The sequence below is a fragment of the Somniosus microcephalus genome, chromosome 25 (genome assembly GCF_052327205.1).
Source record: "Somniosus microcephalus isolate GS21.2 chromosome 25, FLI_Smic_1.0, whole genome shotgun sequence".
Taxonomy (NCBI): domain Eukaryota; kingdom Metazoa; phylum Chordata; class Chondrichthyes; order Squaliformes; family Somniosidae; genus Somniosus; species Somniosus microcephalus.
The window spans coordinates 19,714,778-19,730,548 of record NC_141011.1 but is presented as its reverse complement, the minus strand read 5'-3'; the positions used below and the strand labels follow the sequence as shown (position 1 = coordinate 19,730,548).

Genomic DNA, 15,771 nt, shown 5'->3' with positions numbered 1-15,771 from the left:
CACTCCACATCCCCTCACTCACTCAACGTCCCCTCATTCACTCACTCACTCCACATCCCCTCATTCACTCACTCCACATCCCCTCACTCACTCCACATCCCCTCACTCACTCCACATCCCCTCACTCACTCACTCCACATCCCCTCACTCACTCACTCCACATCCCCTCATTCACTCACTCAACGTCCCCTCATTCACTCACTCACTCACTCCACATCCCCTCATTCACTCACTCACTCCACATCCCCTCATTCACTCACTCACTCCATGTCCCCTCATTCACTCACTCCACATCCCCTCATTCACTCACTCACTCCACATCCTCTTTCCTCGATTCCTGTGTGTGAAATTTGATCTATTTCTGTCCCCCTTTTTCCGTTTGTTCTCGCTCTCTGTTTCCCTCTCTGTTTCACCCAACACTTTCTTTGTCTAGCTGGACTTTTGCAGCAAAACACAGTGGGAATAAATACCTTTTGTTTTTTATCAATTTTAAAAAACAGCCATTTGAATTGCAGAGGTGTTTGTACATTTGTTTTTAAATTTAATAAATGGCTGAATGTATAAAGGTGCATCTATATGAAGAGAAAAACAAGTTTGTTATGCCCTTTATAAACTGGAATAAAATACACAAAGACCAGGCTGTTGCTTGGCACGTAGCTGTATTGATCGAGGGCTATTAAGTTCACATTCCTTTCAGCATTAAAGCTGATAGATCCCTAGGTGTTTTAACAAGGTCAGTGAGGCTGCTTCGCTGGATCTACTTCAGTTACAACAGGGAACTGATGTGGAAGTATTTAGTCAGGAGGTGAGGGAATAGGCTTCCTTTAAAAAAAAACCCAGAGAAATCTTTAAGCAGACTGACTGCAGAAAACCTTTAAACATAAAGGCCCAAAGTGGTTTTCAAAGCATTTGACAGCTGCTTTGAATTAATGCCGCAGGTTAAAGCTGCGTTTTCAGGCAATATTTGCAGTGATGCTGGGTCGAATGTGCTCTGAACAGAGGTCACATATTCACCAGCATCCTAGTAACTGCTTCACCAGCAGAATTGCATTCATTTTAATTGCTCATACTCAATCACTGTAAACCTTCGATTATATTGGCCTCCACTTTGGGCAGTCACTTTTAAGAAGAATGCAGTCTCCATGCAGTGTTGGTATGTGTGTCTATAACCATATATAAAGAAAAACTTGCATTTCTATAGCGCCTTTCACGACCTCAGGACGTCCCAAAGCGCTTTACAGCCAAATAAGTACTTTTGAAGTGTAGTCACTGTTGTAATGTAGGAAATGTGGCAGCTAATTTGCCCACAGCAAGCTCCCACAAACAGCAATGTGATAATGACCAGATCATCTGTTTTTAGTGATGTTGATTGAGGGATAAACCTTGGCCAGGACACCGGGGAGAACTCCCCTGCTCTTCTTCGAAATAGTGCCACGGGATTGTTTTATATAATACGACACAGGGACACACTGACCCCCTTTTTTGGTCTGTAAACTGCTAACATCAATTATTCAGCCACATGCATGGCCCTTGCAGGAGCTACAGTGCGGCAGAAATGAATTTTTGCAGCTTTAGATCCATGTTCCTGTCGTAGGTATTCCACTTTGCCAAATGTCGGCTTCTCCATTCCTGAGGCGGCTGTAAACAGTTTTCTTTTCGGCAGCCGAGTATAATGAGTCCTCTGCATCTGTGGCCAACTTTTTTTTTGGGGTGAGGGCGGGAGTGTGTATGGTAGTCACAGATTTGCAGTAAATGGCGAAACAACCAGGAGGCAGGATTTGAAAGGCTGACCCAGTGTTTTATGGCAGCAAAATTTGAAAGTTGTCGATTATTTTCCAGCCCCAATCCCTTCTCGCCTCCTCCCCTGAGGACTCCAAATCATGTTGACGTGCCTGTTTGACAGGTTCCAGCTCCCCTCTGGTGCTTCACCCAAAGAGGGTTGCCATTACCCTCCAGGACAATAATGATTGATCTCCAGGACAGGGCTGCCAACAACCTGGGGGCACTTCAAAAATGGTGTGGGTTTTTTTTCATCTTCTTTGAAAACTTTAGTTTATTGGTTATGAAAATATTGGAGATGGAGAATGGCTGTTTGACTGGCCGTCGAGAACAATCCAATCAGGTAACGAGGAGTCAGTTAGTTTGAGTACTGGCTGTGTTTACTCTCCCTTTGTACAAAGGGTCGGTACTGCATAGAACGATCAGGGCCAGAGTGATCTCCTAGACTAGTTTCAATCGCATGGGGGGTGGGGTCAGAGAGGAATTTCCCAGATTATTTCCCCCCAAATTAGCCTGGGTTTTTAAAAAATCTGGTTTTCCACCTCTCCCGGGAGATCACATGATTTCGAGTGAGGTGGGGAGTGTATATATTGTGATACACAAAAGTAGCACAATTGTGTGGGAGAGGCTGGATGGACCAGAGGGTCTTTACCTGTCCGCCATTGTTCATAGCCTAGGGGGCTCCGAGACCAATTGTTGCTGCCTTCCCCCCACCCCCCGCCATTCCGCCATTTGCCTCCCTGGCTCAGGTCAGTAAACTCTTCAGAGACAAGGGTTTAAAACTGGAAAACAGTCCCAGACTCGGTGGCTTGTTTACTGTGAGTTTACTAACTTAATTTATAAGACGCGAATGGCTAGTCAAGCAAAGCATCTGGCCTGCTCTCTCTCGACTGTTGCGGCTTGATTTTCGTCTTTCCACGCTATGTCAGCTGTCAACTTGTGAAGGCTTCTAAGTGATGCCGCGTTCTCCTTGTCTCCTAGGTTACAGTGTTTCTACCTTCCTGCAAATGTTACACCCAGAGTGCAAGAGCATTCCGGAGCCCAACCTGCTTCCTGGGCAGCTCTCTCATGGTGCTGTTGGAGTGAAAGATGGGAAAGTCCAGTGGATCTCGATGGCCTTCGAGTCTGTAAGCATTGAAAGAAAGAATAGAAAGAAATCTATTAGCGCCAGGATCGCATTCTTGAAAGGTCTCCCAAGATGTGAGGGTTTTACAGTGAGTTTTATGGAGGAGAACACAACAGACGTTCTTCCACCAGCTGTTACCAACGCCACACTAACAGCCATGCAATGAATGACCAGTTGCCACGTTTTTGGTGGTCATAGAATCATTGGCCCCAAAATTCCTGGGTGGGCCCCTTCCACCAGCACAAGTGCAGCAGAGTAGGACCGCTGCCCACCCTCTCCCCGGGCTGGAGCTCCAATCCCAAATCCCGGGAGCGGGGTCATCTACGTGGCTGAAGCGCGCTGCCCAATACCTGCAAGGGAGCGTCAACAGCACCTCTACCGAACAGCTGTGGAACGTCGGGGCAGTACCATGCTGCTCCAACTGTGGAGAGCAGGCCCAGTGAGGCCCCAAAGTAAATTGTGTTCTTCAGTCTCTGCTCCCAATGGGGCAAGAGGACCTCTTAGATTGATTGCCTTTCCATAATAAAGATCTGGGGCCTTTTTACAGGGCTCATTGGGTCTCAAGCCAACACATTAATGCCCTAAAACTATCTGACCATCTAACCTACTGTCCATTAACTTTTTGTCTTAATAAATCTTCGCCAGATTTAATTTTTGCTTTGTAAGTTAATGTTTTTCTTCCCCCTTTTCCTGAAATTTCACTGAGCCGAAAGCATAGGCCTCTGCCTATGCCAGTCGGTAGTTAGCCATTGAAATATGCTACCATTGGCCTCGGCATCCCTGCGCCAGCTAGGGGGAAATGGCGAATATTCCTGCTTCTGATGGCTGTCCATTCCCCTTGTTGGGATGTGTAGGTGTGTGGTCATTGGGTGTCTCTCCTTCAGATTTTTACTCTCCCTTTCGCTCACTCAGGGAATCTCCTCCACTCGGTAGCTTCCCACAGTGGTATATGGAAACCAGTGAGAACCATGCCTAGAGCAAGCGATTTATTATTGCCACATTCACTCAGGAACCGACAGTTGTACTGATTCCTCCCCCCCCCCGCCCCCCCACCCCCCCCGGGCCTTCCTATGCAAAAATTACAGCACGTTACAATTGTGTGGGATTTGTTGTGGGATGTCACTTCCGACCAAATCAACAGCCCTCGCCGTACCTGAAGCAACGCGGTGGGGGGGGTGGCGGGGGGAAGCAGTTTTCCAAGAGCTACCATCTCGGCTAGAAATGCGCCCAAGACCAAACGAGAAACCCAAGACATTGTGCAACAGAACAAAGTAACATTGGAGGAGAGTTAAAGTGCAGCTTTCTTTAGGTCTCTGATGCCATCTGCTGCACAAGACAGTTTTCTTCAGCCATCCAGGAAGAATTTGGTTAAAAAAAAATAAGTAAACATAACACGACGAGGAACCATGCTGAGCCTGATGGAACTCGTTACTTCTACAGGCGGGTTCATTTATAATTCCGAAGTATGTCCTTCAGCAAGAACCGAAGTTTTTGATTTGCCTCCATTGCAGAGATGATTGGGGGTTTTTTTTTTAGTGAGCAAAAGAAAAAGACTTACCTCAAATCGCTTTGTCAGCGACCTCTCGATTTGCTTCGCATACAGTGAAGTACTTTGAAGTGTAGCAGCTGCTACTATATAGGCAAACACGCCAGGCAAGATCCCATAGACAGCAGTGACATACATGACCGGCTTAGCAGATTTTGGTGGCATGTGTTAAGGGAGTAATGTTGGCCAAGACACCAGGGGGCCCCAACTTTAACTCCAGGGGGGCTTGCCCGCTCAGGCCTGAGTTAAAATTGCAGTTGGGTCTCAATGATGTCATTGGGCCGCAACATGCACGTGTAAGCAAGGACCCTGTTGGCTCCGGGCGCCTATCCTTGCTGCCTGCTCAAGAGAACAGCTTAAAATCGCAGATGTTGTGATCATGGCGGCTTTCGGACAAGTAAGAGCCAGGGCGATTTTAACTGCCCACTGGCCAGGTTTCTGCTGAGCGAGTAGGGTTAAAATTGCCTCCCCTCCCCCCCGGGAGACTACTAAATATTTTAGCAGCACAAGCAAACCCAAGACTAGGGCAACATTTAGAAAGAATGGCTGCAATTTTTCCCTCTTTAAAAAAAAAAAACAGGTGGGTTTGGAGTGTGGGGGCAGTTAAATTGTTAAAAATGGGTTTCCCGATCTGATCCTGCCTCCAGCCCACCCACTTCCGGTTTTAACGGGGGGAGGGGGGCTGGTGCGCAGGGGCAGAGGCAGGCGACCACCCCGCTCCCAGGGGGACGGTACGTCAATTTAAATATTATAATGAGACTCGAAGCCTTTTTTTTAACCTCCATTTTGAATTTAGCTACACGTGGACGGGTTTCATACAACTCGTGAAACCTGGCAGTTAAATCGAGGCGGGGACTGGTGCATCCAGGAGGTAAGGGGCTTTATACCTACCTCCTGGATCCAGGGTCCTGACCTAACCCACCCCCCGCAATCGGAGACCCGCTCACGAGGCCTCCGATCAGCTCCCCAGGCCTCCAGTCCCCACCATGTGGCCTTCCCTCCCCCCCCCCCCCCCACCCCACCCCCAACCGAACCCACCCCATCGATGATCCCCAACCGAGCCAGCCAATCCCCAACGCGCGCCCCTTCCCGCTGATCCCCAACCGAGCCAGCCGTGATCTAATTGAATGGCGGAACAGGCTCGAGAGGCTGAATGGCCTCCTCCCATTCCAACACGACACTGCTAATTTTTTTTAATATTTACAAACTTTTTCATTCTCACTTCATCTGAGTGGGGCAGCCATGTATAAAGGAGCGTTAGGTAGGGGGTGTGGGAGGCGTCTGGCATTGGGTACCAGTGCGCTATGCCAAAGAAGTGCAGGATGTGGGGAAAAAGTGGAGTGCGCCAAGAGGAGAAATGACCCTTCCTGTGCTACCCTCCGAACCTCCTAGCTGCTAAATCAGAACGGCATATCGTGACGGCCTAAATTAGTTTTTATTTCCAAACTGTGTATTCCTCCCCGCCCCACCCCACCACCCTCCCCAGAGAGACGGATCAAAACCGCGGTCCTTGCACATTATTTTTGAGCTGGGCACTCCCCCGAATCAAAACGCCAAGTCGGTTTATGTTCATTTCTATGTAATACTTACCAATTAATTGTTGAAACTGTTTAATGCCGTACATTTACACACCTAGAGCGTTTCATGCACTGCCTGGATGTGACCCAGTGATTTAATCTAATGAATATTGCAAATCCATTAGCCATGACCTCTGAAGCCATGCTTTAATCCCTTTCCCGTTTCTGCTGACTATTTATGATTAGTTTCCTGATTTAATCTTGTATACTCCCTGGCTGTTTATTACATATAACACATTTAATTATAAAAAGCTGCTTGCTGAGGGTAGTGCATGATTACAGTCACAACGTTTTGGGTTTATGGGGCAGTTCTGTAGTACACACTGTGTCTTTAATTGATTCTGGCTGAACGTAGGGTGGCCAACGCTGGTTGGATGTATTCCTGGCGTCTTCATCACATGACCTTTCACCTCTAACCTCCCCGCCCCTACACTCCCACCATTGGTCACCCGACACGTCCATCCTCACGGTGCCCCGCCTTCCCACCCCAATTGGAAAGCGATCAGAATCTTCACTGCCCAATTGGATGAACCTTGACAGTCAGTCGAACAGCCTTTTGTCCATGTCCAGTATTTTTACGAATAAGAAATGAAAGTTTTCAAAGAAAAGGGGGGGGGGGGGGGGAGGAAAAGCATGTTTTTTAATGCTCCTATCATTTTTCTCCCGGGTTGCTCACAGCAATGTCCTGGAGATTAATTCTTCATTCCTGGAGACTCCAAGCCAATCCTGGAGGGCTGGCAACCCTGACTGAACAGTATGACATGGGCCTCGGACTGGATTTATCGCGATGCGATCAGCCGCAGGCACACGCACAGTTCTTCATCGGCTGCAGTCCTAAGTATGAACCACCCAACCTGCAGAGAACTGACAGCACTGAAGACCCGTGGAAGTGTGGCTCTTTGACTCTGGCATCCGATCAAACACCTCTCATTGCAAACAGTAGACACTAGAAACCGGTCCCGTGCGTTTCCAACTAAGTCTGTATTACGCCGCCAGCCCAGAGACCAGCACCTGGTGACTGATCTAAATGGAGAAGAGCATTGAGCAGAATTTTTGAAACATTACGTATAAAGGTGACACTTTCCCTGTAATAAGTTCCGCTCACCCATCACCCCTGTGCTCGCTGACCTAAGTTGGCTCCTAGTCCACCAACACCTCAGTTTTAAAATTCTCATCCTCGTGTTCAAATCCCTCCATGGCCTCGCCCCACGCTATCCCTGTAACTTTCTCCAGCCCTACAACCCTCCAAGGCCTCTGCACTCCTCCAACTCTGGTCTCTTGTGCATTGTCCACTCCATTTGCCCCACCATTGGCGGCCGTGCCTTCAGCTGTCTAGGCCCTAAATTCCTGGAATTCCCTCCCCGAAACCTCCCCACTTCTCCTCCTTTAAGACGGTCCTTAATACTTGCCTCTTTGACCAAGCTTTTAGTCAACCGACTTAATACTTCCTTCCCTGGCTCGGTGTCAATTTTTGCCTCATTGTTTTCCTGTGAAGCACCTTGGGACGTTTTACTACATTAAAGGTGCTATATAAATGCAAGTTGTTGCTGGTGGGCTCCACCAAGATGTAACTCTTCTTTACATTACAGTTAATGCGGAAGAATCACTGATCTGATACAATATCTGATTTAATTATTTTGATTCTCTTTGCTATCTCCATGATCTTCTCTTTGATTCTTTACAGACAACCTATAAAGGAAAGTCCTCGTTTCAGACCTATGCAGACTACTTGAAATGGGAGAACTACCTACAGGAGCAGCTGCGTCAGTTTTCCGAACAGTCATCGCTACATCATGGATTCCAGACCTGCGAGCACTGGAAACAGATCTTCATGGAAATAATAGGCAAGTCACAAGAACGTCGGTGCTGGTTCATGAGATAAGACCCAAAAGCCTGAAATTTTCCATTGATAGTTTAAAATAAATGGGTTGCCGCTGGTTTTAAAATAACACTGTTCGGATGATCCCGATTGAACAGTAGATGCTGCAGAAAGGCCTACTTGTAGGAGATTTATTCCATGTACTGCTATTTAAAGGGGAATGAAAATGGAACAGGAGTAGGCCATTCAGGCCCTCGAGCCTGACATTTCAATATTTTTTTTTAAATGGGAAAATAAATGGCATTGAATGGTGCTCAGTATCTTTCCCTGCACTTTGTATTGGTTGGAATTCCACGCTGGCAACTTGCATGCCTCCAGATAACTAGGTTCCAGGTAATCCACTTTAGATCTAGAGGAAATGGTAATGGTCAACGCAGACATAATGCCAGTGCCTCCTGACCCCAGTACTGGCACAGGATCAGTATATTATTTTGCCTACATTTTATGCTTTAGGCATTTTTTTAAAGGCAGCCAGAACTCAACTGGATATGGTTTTCCTCATTTTTCTCTTGGGTCCATAGGTGCTCTTATGTCATGCAGCGTTCCACTTTCTCGGGCCTCTCCTCATCGACAGCACCTCCCAAACCTGCAACCTCTACCTCCTAGAAGGACAAGGGCAGCAGGCGCATGGGAACACTATCACCTCCAAGTTCCCCTCCAAATCACACACCATTCTGACTTAGAAATATATCGGCCATTCCTTCATCGTCGCTGGGTCAAAATCCTGGAACTGCCTCCCTAACAGCACTGTGGGAGTACCTGCACCACACGGACTGCAGCGGTTCAAGAAGGCGGCTCACCACCACCTTCTCGAGGGCAATTCGGGATGGGCAATAAATACTGGCCTTGCCAGCGACACCCACATCCCGGGAAGTCATGTAACAAAAAAGAAGTACACATCTGGGGAGTGCCTAGCCTTCTGATCGTTCCTCTGCCTGCAAAACACTCTCATTTATGGCCCCCCTGTGACCGGCCCATCTAAGATCAGGGATTCACTGTGGAAGGAATAGCTTCAGCGGAACCATCTCCTCTGCTCCATGATACAGCACGTGATTGGGCTGACACTGCCCAACATTGAAGGCCACTGAAGTCAATGCTTATGGATATTTTGTTTCAACATTTTTTGTTTGTACTTCAGCTTCCATTTTCTTATTGTAATCCTTCAGAGTTTCCTGTCAATACCTTCCCAAATAGGTACTGCAGATGCAGTTGTTAAGTTAAATAATGCAGGAGAGAAATCCCAATGATCAAAAACAAACATTGAAATCAGATTTCTTGCAACCCTGTAGATGTTGCTGAAGTAAACTCCTTCGTGGTTAAGGGGTCCTAAATGATGAAACATCCCGAATTCTCAATATCATCTAATAATACCCTTTCAGAGCACAAGAAAAATTGTACAGGAGGAAAAAAATCATTATTATTGACCATTGTTATAATTATTCCTGCAGTTGCTTATCTTAACTCACTGGAATGGTCCCCAGGTATCTTTTCCTCCCTTTATCTTAATCCGTGTTGAAACAAATGATGCACGTATGGCAAAGACTATGTGATTAAACTTTATCCTGTAAATCATAATTGCATGAACCTTGCTGAGTGTATGTATCCTCCTTTATAGCGCAGCATTGTGAAGTAGACAGCATGAGCAAGATGATGTAGGGTCACACTAGGGAATCGCACAGAAACAAACAGGAGTGTAGAATCTCCACTGATAAAGCAGTATGCTAGCACCAGTTAACTAGCTATGTAAACATTTTGAGCCTACACGTTCAGATGTCACTACAAACTGTCAAAAGTGTATATTTTTTTTTAAAAAGAGAGAAAGCGAGCCAGTTACTTCGTGCGGGCTTTTTTCTGACCTGGAACCAGAAATTGATCAGTTGTTGAGTATATTCAAGGCAGAGATCGATAGATTTTTGGACTGGGTGGGAAAGGGGAGTTGAGGTCGAAGATCAGCCATGATCTTATTGAATGGCGGAGCAGACTCAAGGGGCCATATGGCCTACTCCTGCTCCTATTTCTTATGTTCTTACCTGCTAATTTACAAACCGTTAACCTCTAATTGACCTCAGTGTCCTGTGTAGGTGCCAGTTAGATTAGGTAGCATTGAAGGAACAAGTCAACTTAAACACAGTTGCACTTTAACAGCAGAATACAACCATGAGTTACCGGATTTGACACTCCTGTTGCTATAACATAGGGTATCAACGGACTTGCTGTGAGCAATACCGCGGGAGACCTGCTAGTAGATATTAACAAAAAGCACGATCCAGTAGTGAGTTTAAGGTACTAATTGAATTGTGGGGGTTCTGTTTATGTTGACTAACGCACTAAAGCTTCAGTCTCACAATTAACCTTGTCACCAGACTGCCTGATTGAATAACTGTCTCACTGTTGTTCAGCAACCATTTCATATTCCATTATCCTTTGAAACGGCTCAGGGAACATTATAGTGTCTTTTCCCCCTCTGCAGGTGTTCAAAGTGCACTGTACAGTTTGATTCTCTCTCTGGTGATCTGTGTCGCTGCAGTCGCTATTTTTACCACCCATGTTCTACTCCTCTTACCAGTCCTGCTGACCATTCTAGGTAAGAAAACTGCCGATTCTTTTATCCTTTTGTTAGCTCGTCCTTTGGCTAATGTATGATGGGTAGCAGTGTCCGATAAATGCACCTAAAGCCCCTTTGTTTTTCCAAATGTGTGGAAACTACATGTATGAGTCTACATGTGAAGGAGTATTGGGTAGGCATAGAACTTGAGCAACATGCCCATGTCCCACTGCACTTTCAATGCAATTACTTGTCAGGTTTTTTTGGATCTGTGTCGACTTTTTTGATTCCGTGTGCCAGTTTTCGAGTTTAGTGTGTATGTTATTGACCTAAGCCACCCGTGAGTGCACTGCTATTAAATACAATCTCGTTTGAAACTAGTAGATGAATGGGCAGATTGACCCTTTAGGGGCCATTTTAACAATCTGCTTTTCTCTTTAGCGCCTTCTTAAAACAGCAGCTAAATAACTATACACCATTAAAAAGGTTGAAAAGATTGCAAGAATATTTGTTTCTATAACAAGATTGACTACACTTCAAAACTAATTCTTTGAGTCATCCTGAGGACATGAAATGTATCAACGCAAGTTCTTTCTCCTTCAATATTTACACAATCCTTGTGAATTACCTTTCCAGATGTTGTTGTCCATCATAGTAAACGCAGTTTTTGTCACTAATTAGGTCAATAACATGCATACTAAACTAGAAAACTGCCAATGGAATCATACAAAAGTTGACACAGCCACCAAAAAACCTGACAACAAGTAATGACACTGAAAGTGCAGTGGGACATGGGCATGTTGCTCAAGCTGTATGTATACCCAACACTCCTTCACTTAGATTGAAGGGTAAAGCGTAAGTACATGAAACCTGTCATAAATCTCATCATCGAGAAACTACCTATGAAATAACACTGGACGGCCAGCTGGTGGCGCCGTCCAAGGAGTATAAATACTCGGGCGTTGGCCCCAGCTTGCCAGGGACATTTTGTAAAGACAAGGAACTAGTGAAGTACAACTAGACCTCCATGTTCTGAAACAAGTTGACTAAAGCCTTGCTTTATGCTCAAACCAAGTGTGTAGTGAGTTTTATTGCGTCAAAACCTTGAAGGGGGATGCAAGTATTGAAGGCTCCACATTTATTTTGTAGGAAGTCTGGGGACATGCACCCTAGAAAATATTTGACACTCCGTCCACAGATGCATTATCCGTCCAACCTTCCCAATTATGCTAGCACTCTTCTCCCGCTTCCTCCCTCAATTCAACCTACCACTTTCCTTTCCCCATCTCTACCGGTCCATGGTTTATGCTGGCACTCTCCTCCCCTACCCTAGTCTGTGGTTTACGGTGGTACTTTTCTTCCTCCCAGAGTCTGTGGTTTAATCAGCAATTTCTACTCCCGTCCACACACCGTTCCCAGTTTCTCCCTCTTTCCTCCTCTCAGTGCCACTCCAGGGAGCGCCTAACCCAGTCAGTCCTATTCGTGTTGCCGTTGTAAGCTGAAGTAATTAAATGTGACTGGATGTAGTGGGTGGGATTTCCTGACTTTGCAAGACGTTCCATCCCAACAGTAGAGCCGCATTCAGTCACTTTGGCTTAGAGCGGCAGCAACGGGACGCAAATGGAGCTGAGGAGGGAGAGACTAATTGCATTGATTTTGATCTGAGGACATGAGGACCATCCCACCAATACGCTGAATGTCCACAACAAACATGGACAGTTGGCATGCAATAAATCTCTGCAACATGATCCCATCATAACCTTGTGAATTTATATAACAATGGAGGATTACAAAGGACCTAGACAGGGAGAGCTTCTGTTTGGGGTTCAGGGAAAGAAAGGAAACTATTGGATCGGTTTAGAGTCTCGAGAGCAGAGACCTTCTGTGCCTGTTTGAACAGTAGAGGAGGGAGAGTTTCTGGGTTTGTTTGGGGTCAGATGGGGTAGAAAGAACTTGCATTTCTATAGCACCTTTCATGACCTCAGGATCTTCCAAAGCACTTTACAGCCAATTAAATACTTTTAAAGTGTAGTCACTGTTGTAATTTGGGGAAACGCGACAGCCAATTTGCACACGGTAAGGTTCCACAAACAGCAATGTCATAATGACCAGTTATCTGTTTACCCGGTGTTGGTTGAGGGATAAGTATTGGCCAGGACACTGGGGAGAATTCTCCTGCTCATCTTTAAATAATGCCATGGGGTCTTTTAAGTCCACTTGAGAGAGCAGCGGGGCCTCAGTTTAATGTCTCTTCTTAAAGACAGCACCTCCGACATTGCAGCACTCTCTCAGTACTGCACTGTAGTGTCAGCCTAGACTTAGCGCTCAAGTTTCTGGAGTGGGACTGGAACTCGCAGCCTTCCGACTCAGGTGCGAATGTAACCACTGAGCCAAAGCCACACATGGATGTGTTTTGGGGCATGGAGCGAGAGAACGACTGGGTTTGTTTGAGGCCCAGAAGCTGCATTTATGAGTCTCCTTGGGGTATAGAGTCATGACCTCCTGATACTGAGCCAGACTTAGAGCAACTCTTGAGCCTATTTAGGGCCTGGAGGAGTGAACTCCTAGGACTAAGACTTGAAACAAATAATGGGGTTTTATGGAAACGTTGTGGGACCCAGAGAAGAAACCAAATGGAACCTGAAGTGAAGCTGCTGGTGTGAATTTTCTTACAAACTTTACTTGCTATATTTGAATTAGTTCCTTCTGTTGCTTGCATTTACTATAGCTGAATTTGTAACAGTATCTTTCAGTTATTCTGTTTAGGTGTTTTTTTAGCCTCTGATGCATTTTAACTTTAATAGTTAATGAGGCCAGGGCCTGATTTGCGGAGTGTGAAGACACAGCTTTAGCACATTACATGATTCATTCACTCTGCATGTGGAAGCCTTGCGCCAAGACTACGAGGGAAATATTCCCACTGAAATATTTCTTGAGCGTTCAGGCATTTCTGCACAGATACTCACTGTTACATAAAGACACGACAGTTGGAATTCCAATAGTCAGGATCATTCTGCAGGGACAATAACCGGGAACTGGTTAAAAAAAAAAAAAAAAATCTCAGATGGTGGTACAGTACTTTTGACTTCAGACATTGTAGGCAGTAAATGCCTTCACTTAGTACCCAAGTGGAATTGCTACAAATTCCCATAAACGGCACGTTAACGAACCATAGGCAGTAAATCCAGCCACCGCATCTGAAGCTGGTTGAAATTCTCCGATTCACTGCTTCAACGTGATTTTAAAGCAAAACCTTATCAAGCCATGGCTCAAGAATTCGCACTCTACTTAAAAAATGAAAGGATGGAAAATCGTGGGGGTACGTCCATGACTTTCCTCCGACTGGGCTAGATTCCATGTCGGGAGTGCGCATTCGCAAGATTTTCCCTATCATTTGGGCTTGATGGGTAAATGAAAATGTATGCCATTTATTAGCAGGCCATGTTGGGGGGAGGCGGGGGGTGTATTTTACATTGATATGTGCCTCCCTCCACCCAGTGAGGTTCTCGTACCACATCTCGGAGCCAAGCAGTGGGGCGGCGCTGTCCTATGCAGCAGCAATGCGTAGTGGTACTGTGCAGATTCTTTTTTGTGATTTCCAAGCTTTATTTTTGTTCTGTTTTGATATCCATCCATCCTTTGCTTATTTACAAAAAAAATACATAGAAAGATGTGTCTTGTAATATGTGTGCTGGGTAATTTAGATGCAGGCTTAATTTATATCCGGCAAGAGTCAGAATTAACTGCAGCGAAAGCCTCTTGCAATGAATTCTATTGTAATGAAGCCGTTCAATAATGACATTTCAGAAAACCAAGGATAGTCAGAGAGTCCTCATACAATGACATTGGCCCAGAAATTCGGGTCGGGGGCTTCCCGCGGGTGCAAGCCCCTGACTTGCACTTACCTTGCGCGCCGGCCGTTGAGCTGTGAGCCCCCGTGGAATTCGATCCGGGGCCTGGTCCAGCTGCCGGCGCGCAGTGCTTGCGTATCCCAGGGGCGCAGTTAGTTCGATGCATCCCCTGGGATCACGTGGGCCATGGAGAGCCAATCGGAGCAGGGAATGCTCCATTCATAAGTCTGACAGGAAGTGCTGTCAAACTTAGAAATACTACGGGCCCCAAAACATCACTAAATCTTCAAATAAATTTAAAAAAATTTTTAAAAATAAACTATAAATTAAATGAAATAACTATTTTAAACAGTAATTTAAATTTTTGAAAAAAATAATTTTATTTTCTAACGGGGCTAAAAATAAACTTACCTTGCTTTAAAGTATTTATTTAAAAATAATAAACCTGTGGAAAAAATGTTTTAATTTTAATTAATTCACCACTTACCTTGTAAAAAGCAGGCCTTACACCTGCTTTTTACATTTCTAACTTCTGCAGACTTACCTTCCCGGGAAAACCTGTATATAAAAAATAAAAAAAAACGAAGTTCGATGCGCACGTGCAGCCTCTCCCACGCACGCATTCGACCTCTGAACCCCTGCTTTCAGGGGAACGGAAGTGCCGGTTTCCCGCGCATGCGCAGTGCATGCAGGAAACCGGCACTTCCATTGGGCCTACGGGTGAGTACCCAGCGCGTACTCACCCGTGGAGACCCGGATTTCTGGGCCATTGTGTCTTGGCAGAATGAATTCCATTGTAAACAGTCCTATTGTCTACGCAAAAACCTCTGGTAATAAGTTGCTGGTAACTTCTATTGTGTCCTAATTTCAAACCACAGTCATCAGGCTAAAATAGAAGAGTTAAGGAACGACTATAACAAGCCTATCCAGTGTAGACAAAGAAAGCATCTGCAACCTCGTTTGCTAGGTGAATAGAGGTAAAAAGAAAATCTGTGAATGCTGGAAATCTGATAGAAAAACTGAAAATGTTGGAAGTACCACCGAATGTCGATCAGCATCTGAACGAGTTGGCGGTCATAACTCGGTAATTTGTGGGGCCAAGAGTTTCTGACGGGGGCCAATGTGCCCCAGTAGTCCACTGTTGAAACGTCGTGGAATAAATTGCATTCAGTTTCATGGCGCAGTGACGAAGTGCCCAGCCTCCCAGTCACAGCCAGTGGGAGGATAAGGGGTAAGATGTAGGGTTGGAGGAGGTTGGGAGGGTGCAAGATAAGATGTAGGGTTGGAGGAGGTTGGGAGGGTGCAAGATAAGATGTAGGGTTGGGAGGGTGCAAGATAAGATGTAGGGTTGGGAGGGTGCAAGATAAGATGTAGGGTTGGGAGGGTGCAAGATAAGATGTAGGGTTGGAGGAGATTGGGAGGGTGCAAGATAAGATGTAGGGTTGGGAGGGTACAAGATAAGATGTAG

General features: G+C 45.7%; 1 protein-coding gene across 1 annotated transcript in view; it reads left to right on the top strand.

Annotated features, from left to right (window-relative positions):
* disp3 (dispatched RND transporter family member 3) overlaps positions 1–15,771 on the top strand; it is a 608,183-nt gene that overhangs the window by 570,415 nt on the left and 21,997 nt on the right. Inside the window, exons 20-22 of the mRNA XM_085966861.1 lie at positions 2,761–2,906; positions 7,713–7,872; positions 10,378–10,491. Coding sequence (XP_085822987.1) covers positions 2,761–2,906; positions 7,713–7,872; positions 10,378–10,491 — 420 coding nt within the window. The remainder of the gene's footprint in view (positions 1–2,760; positions 2,907–7,712; positions 7,873–10,377; positions 10,492–15,771) is intronic.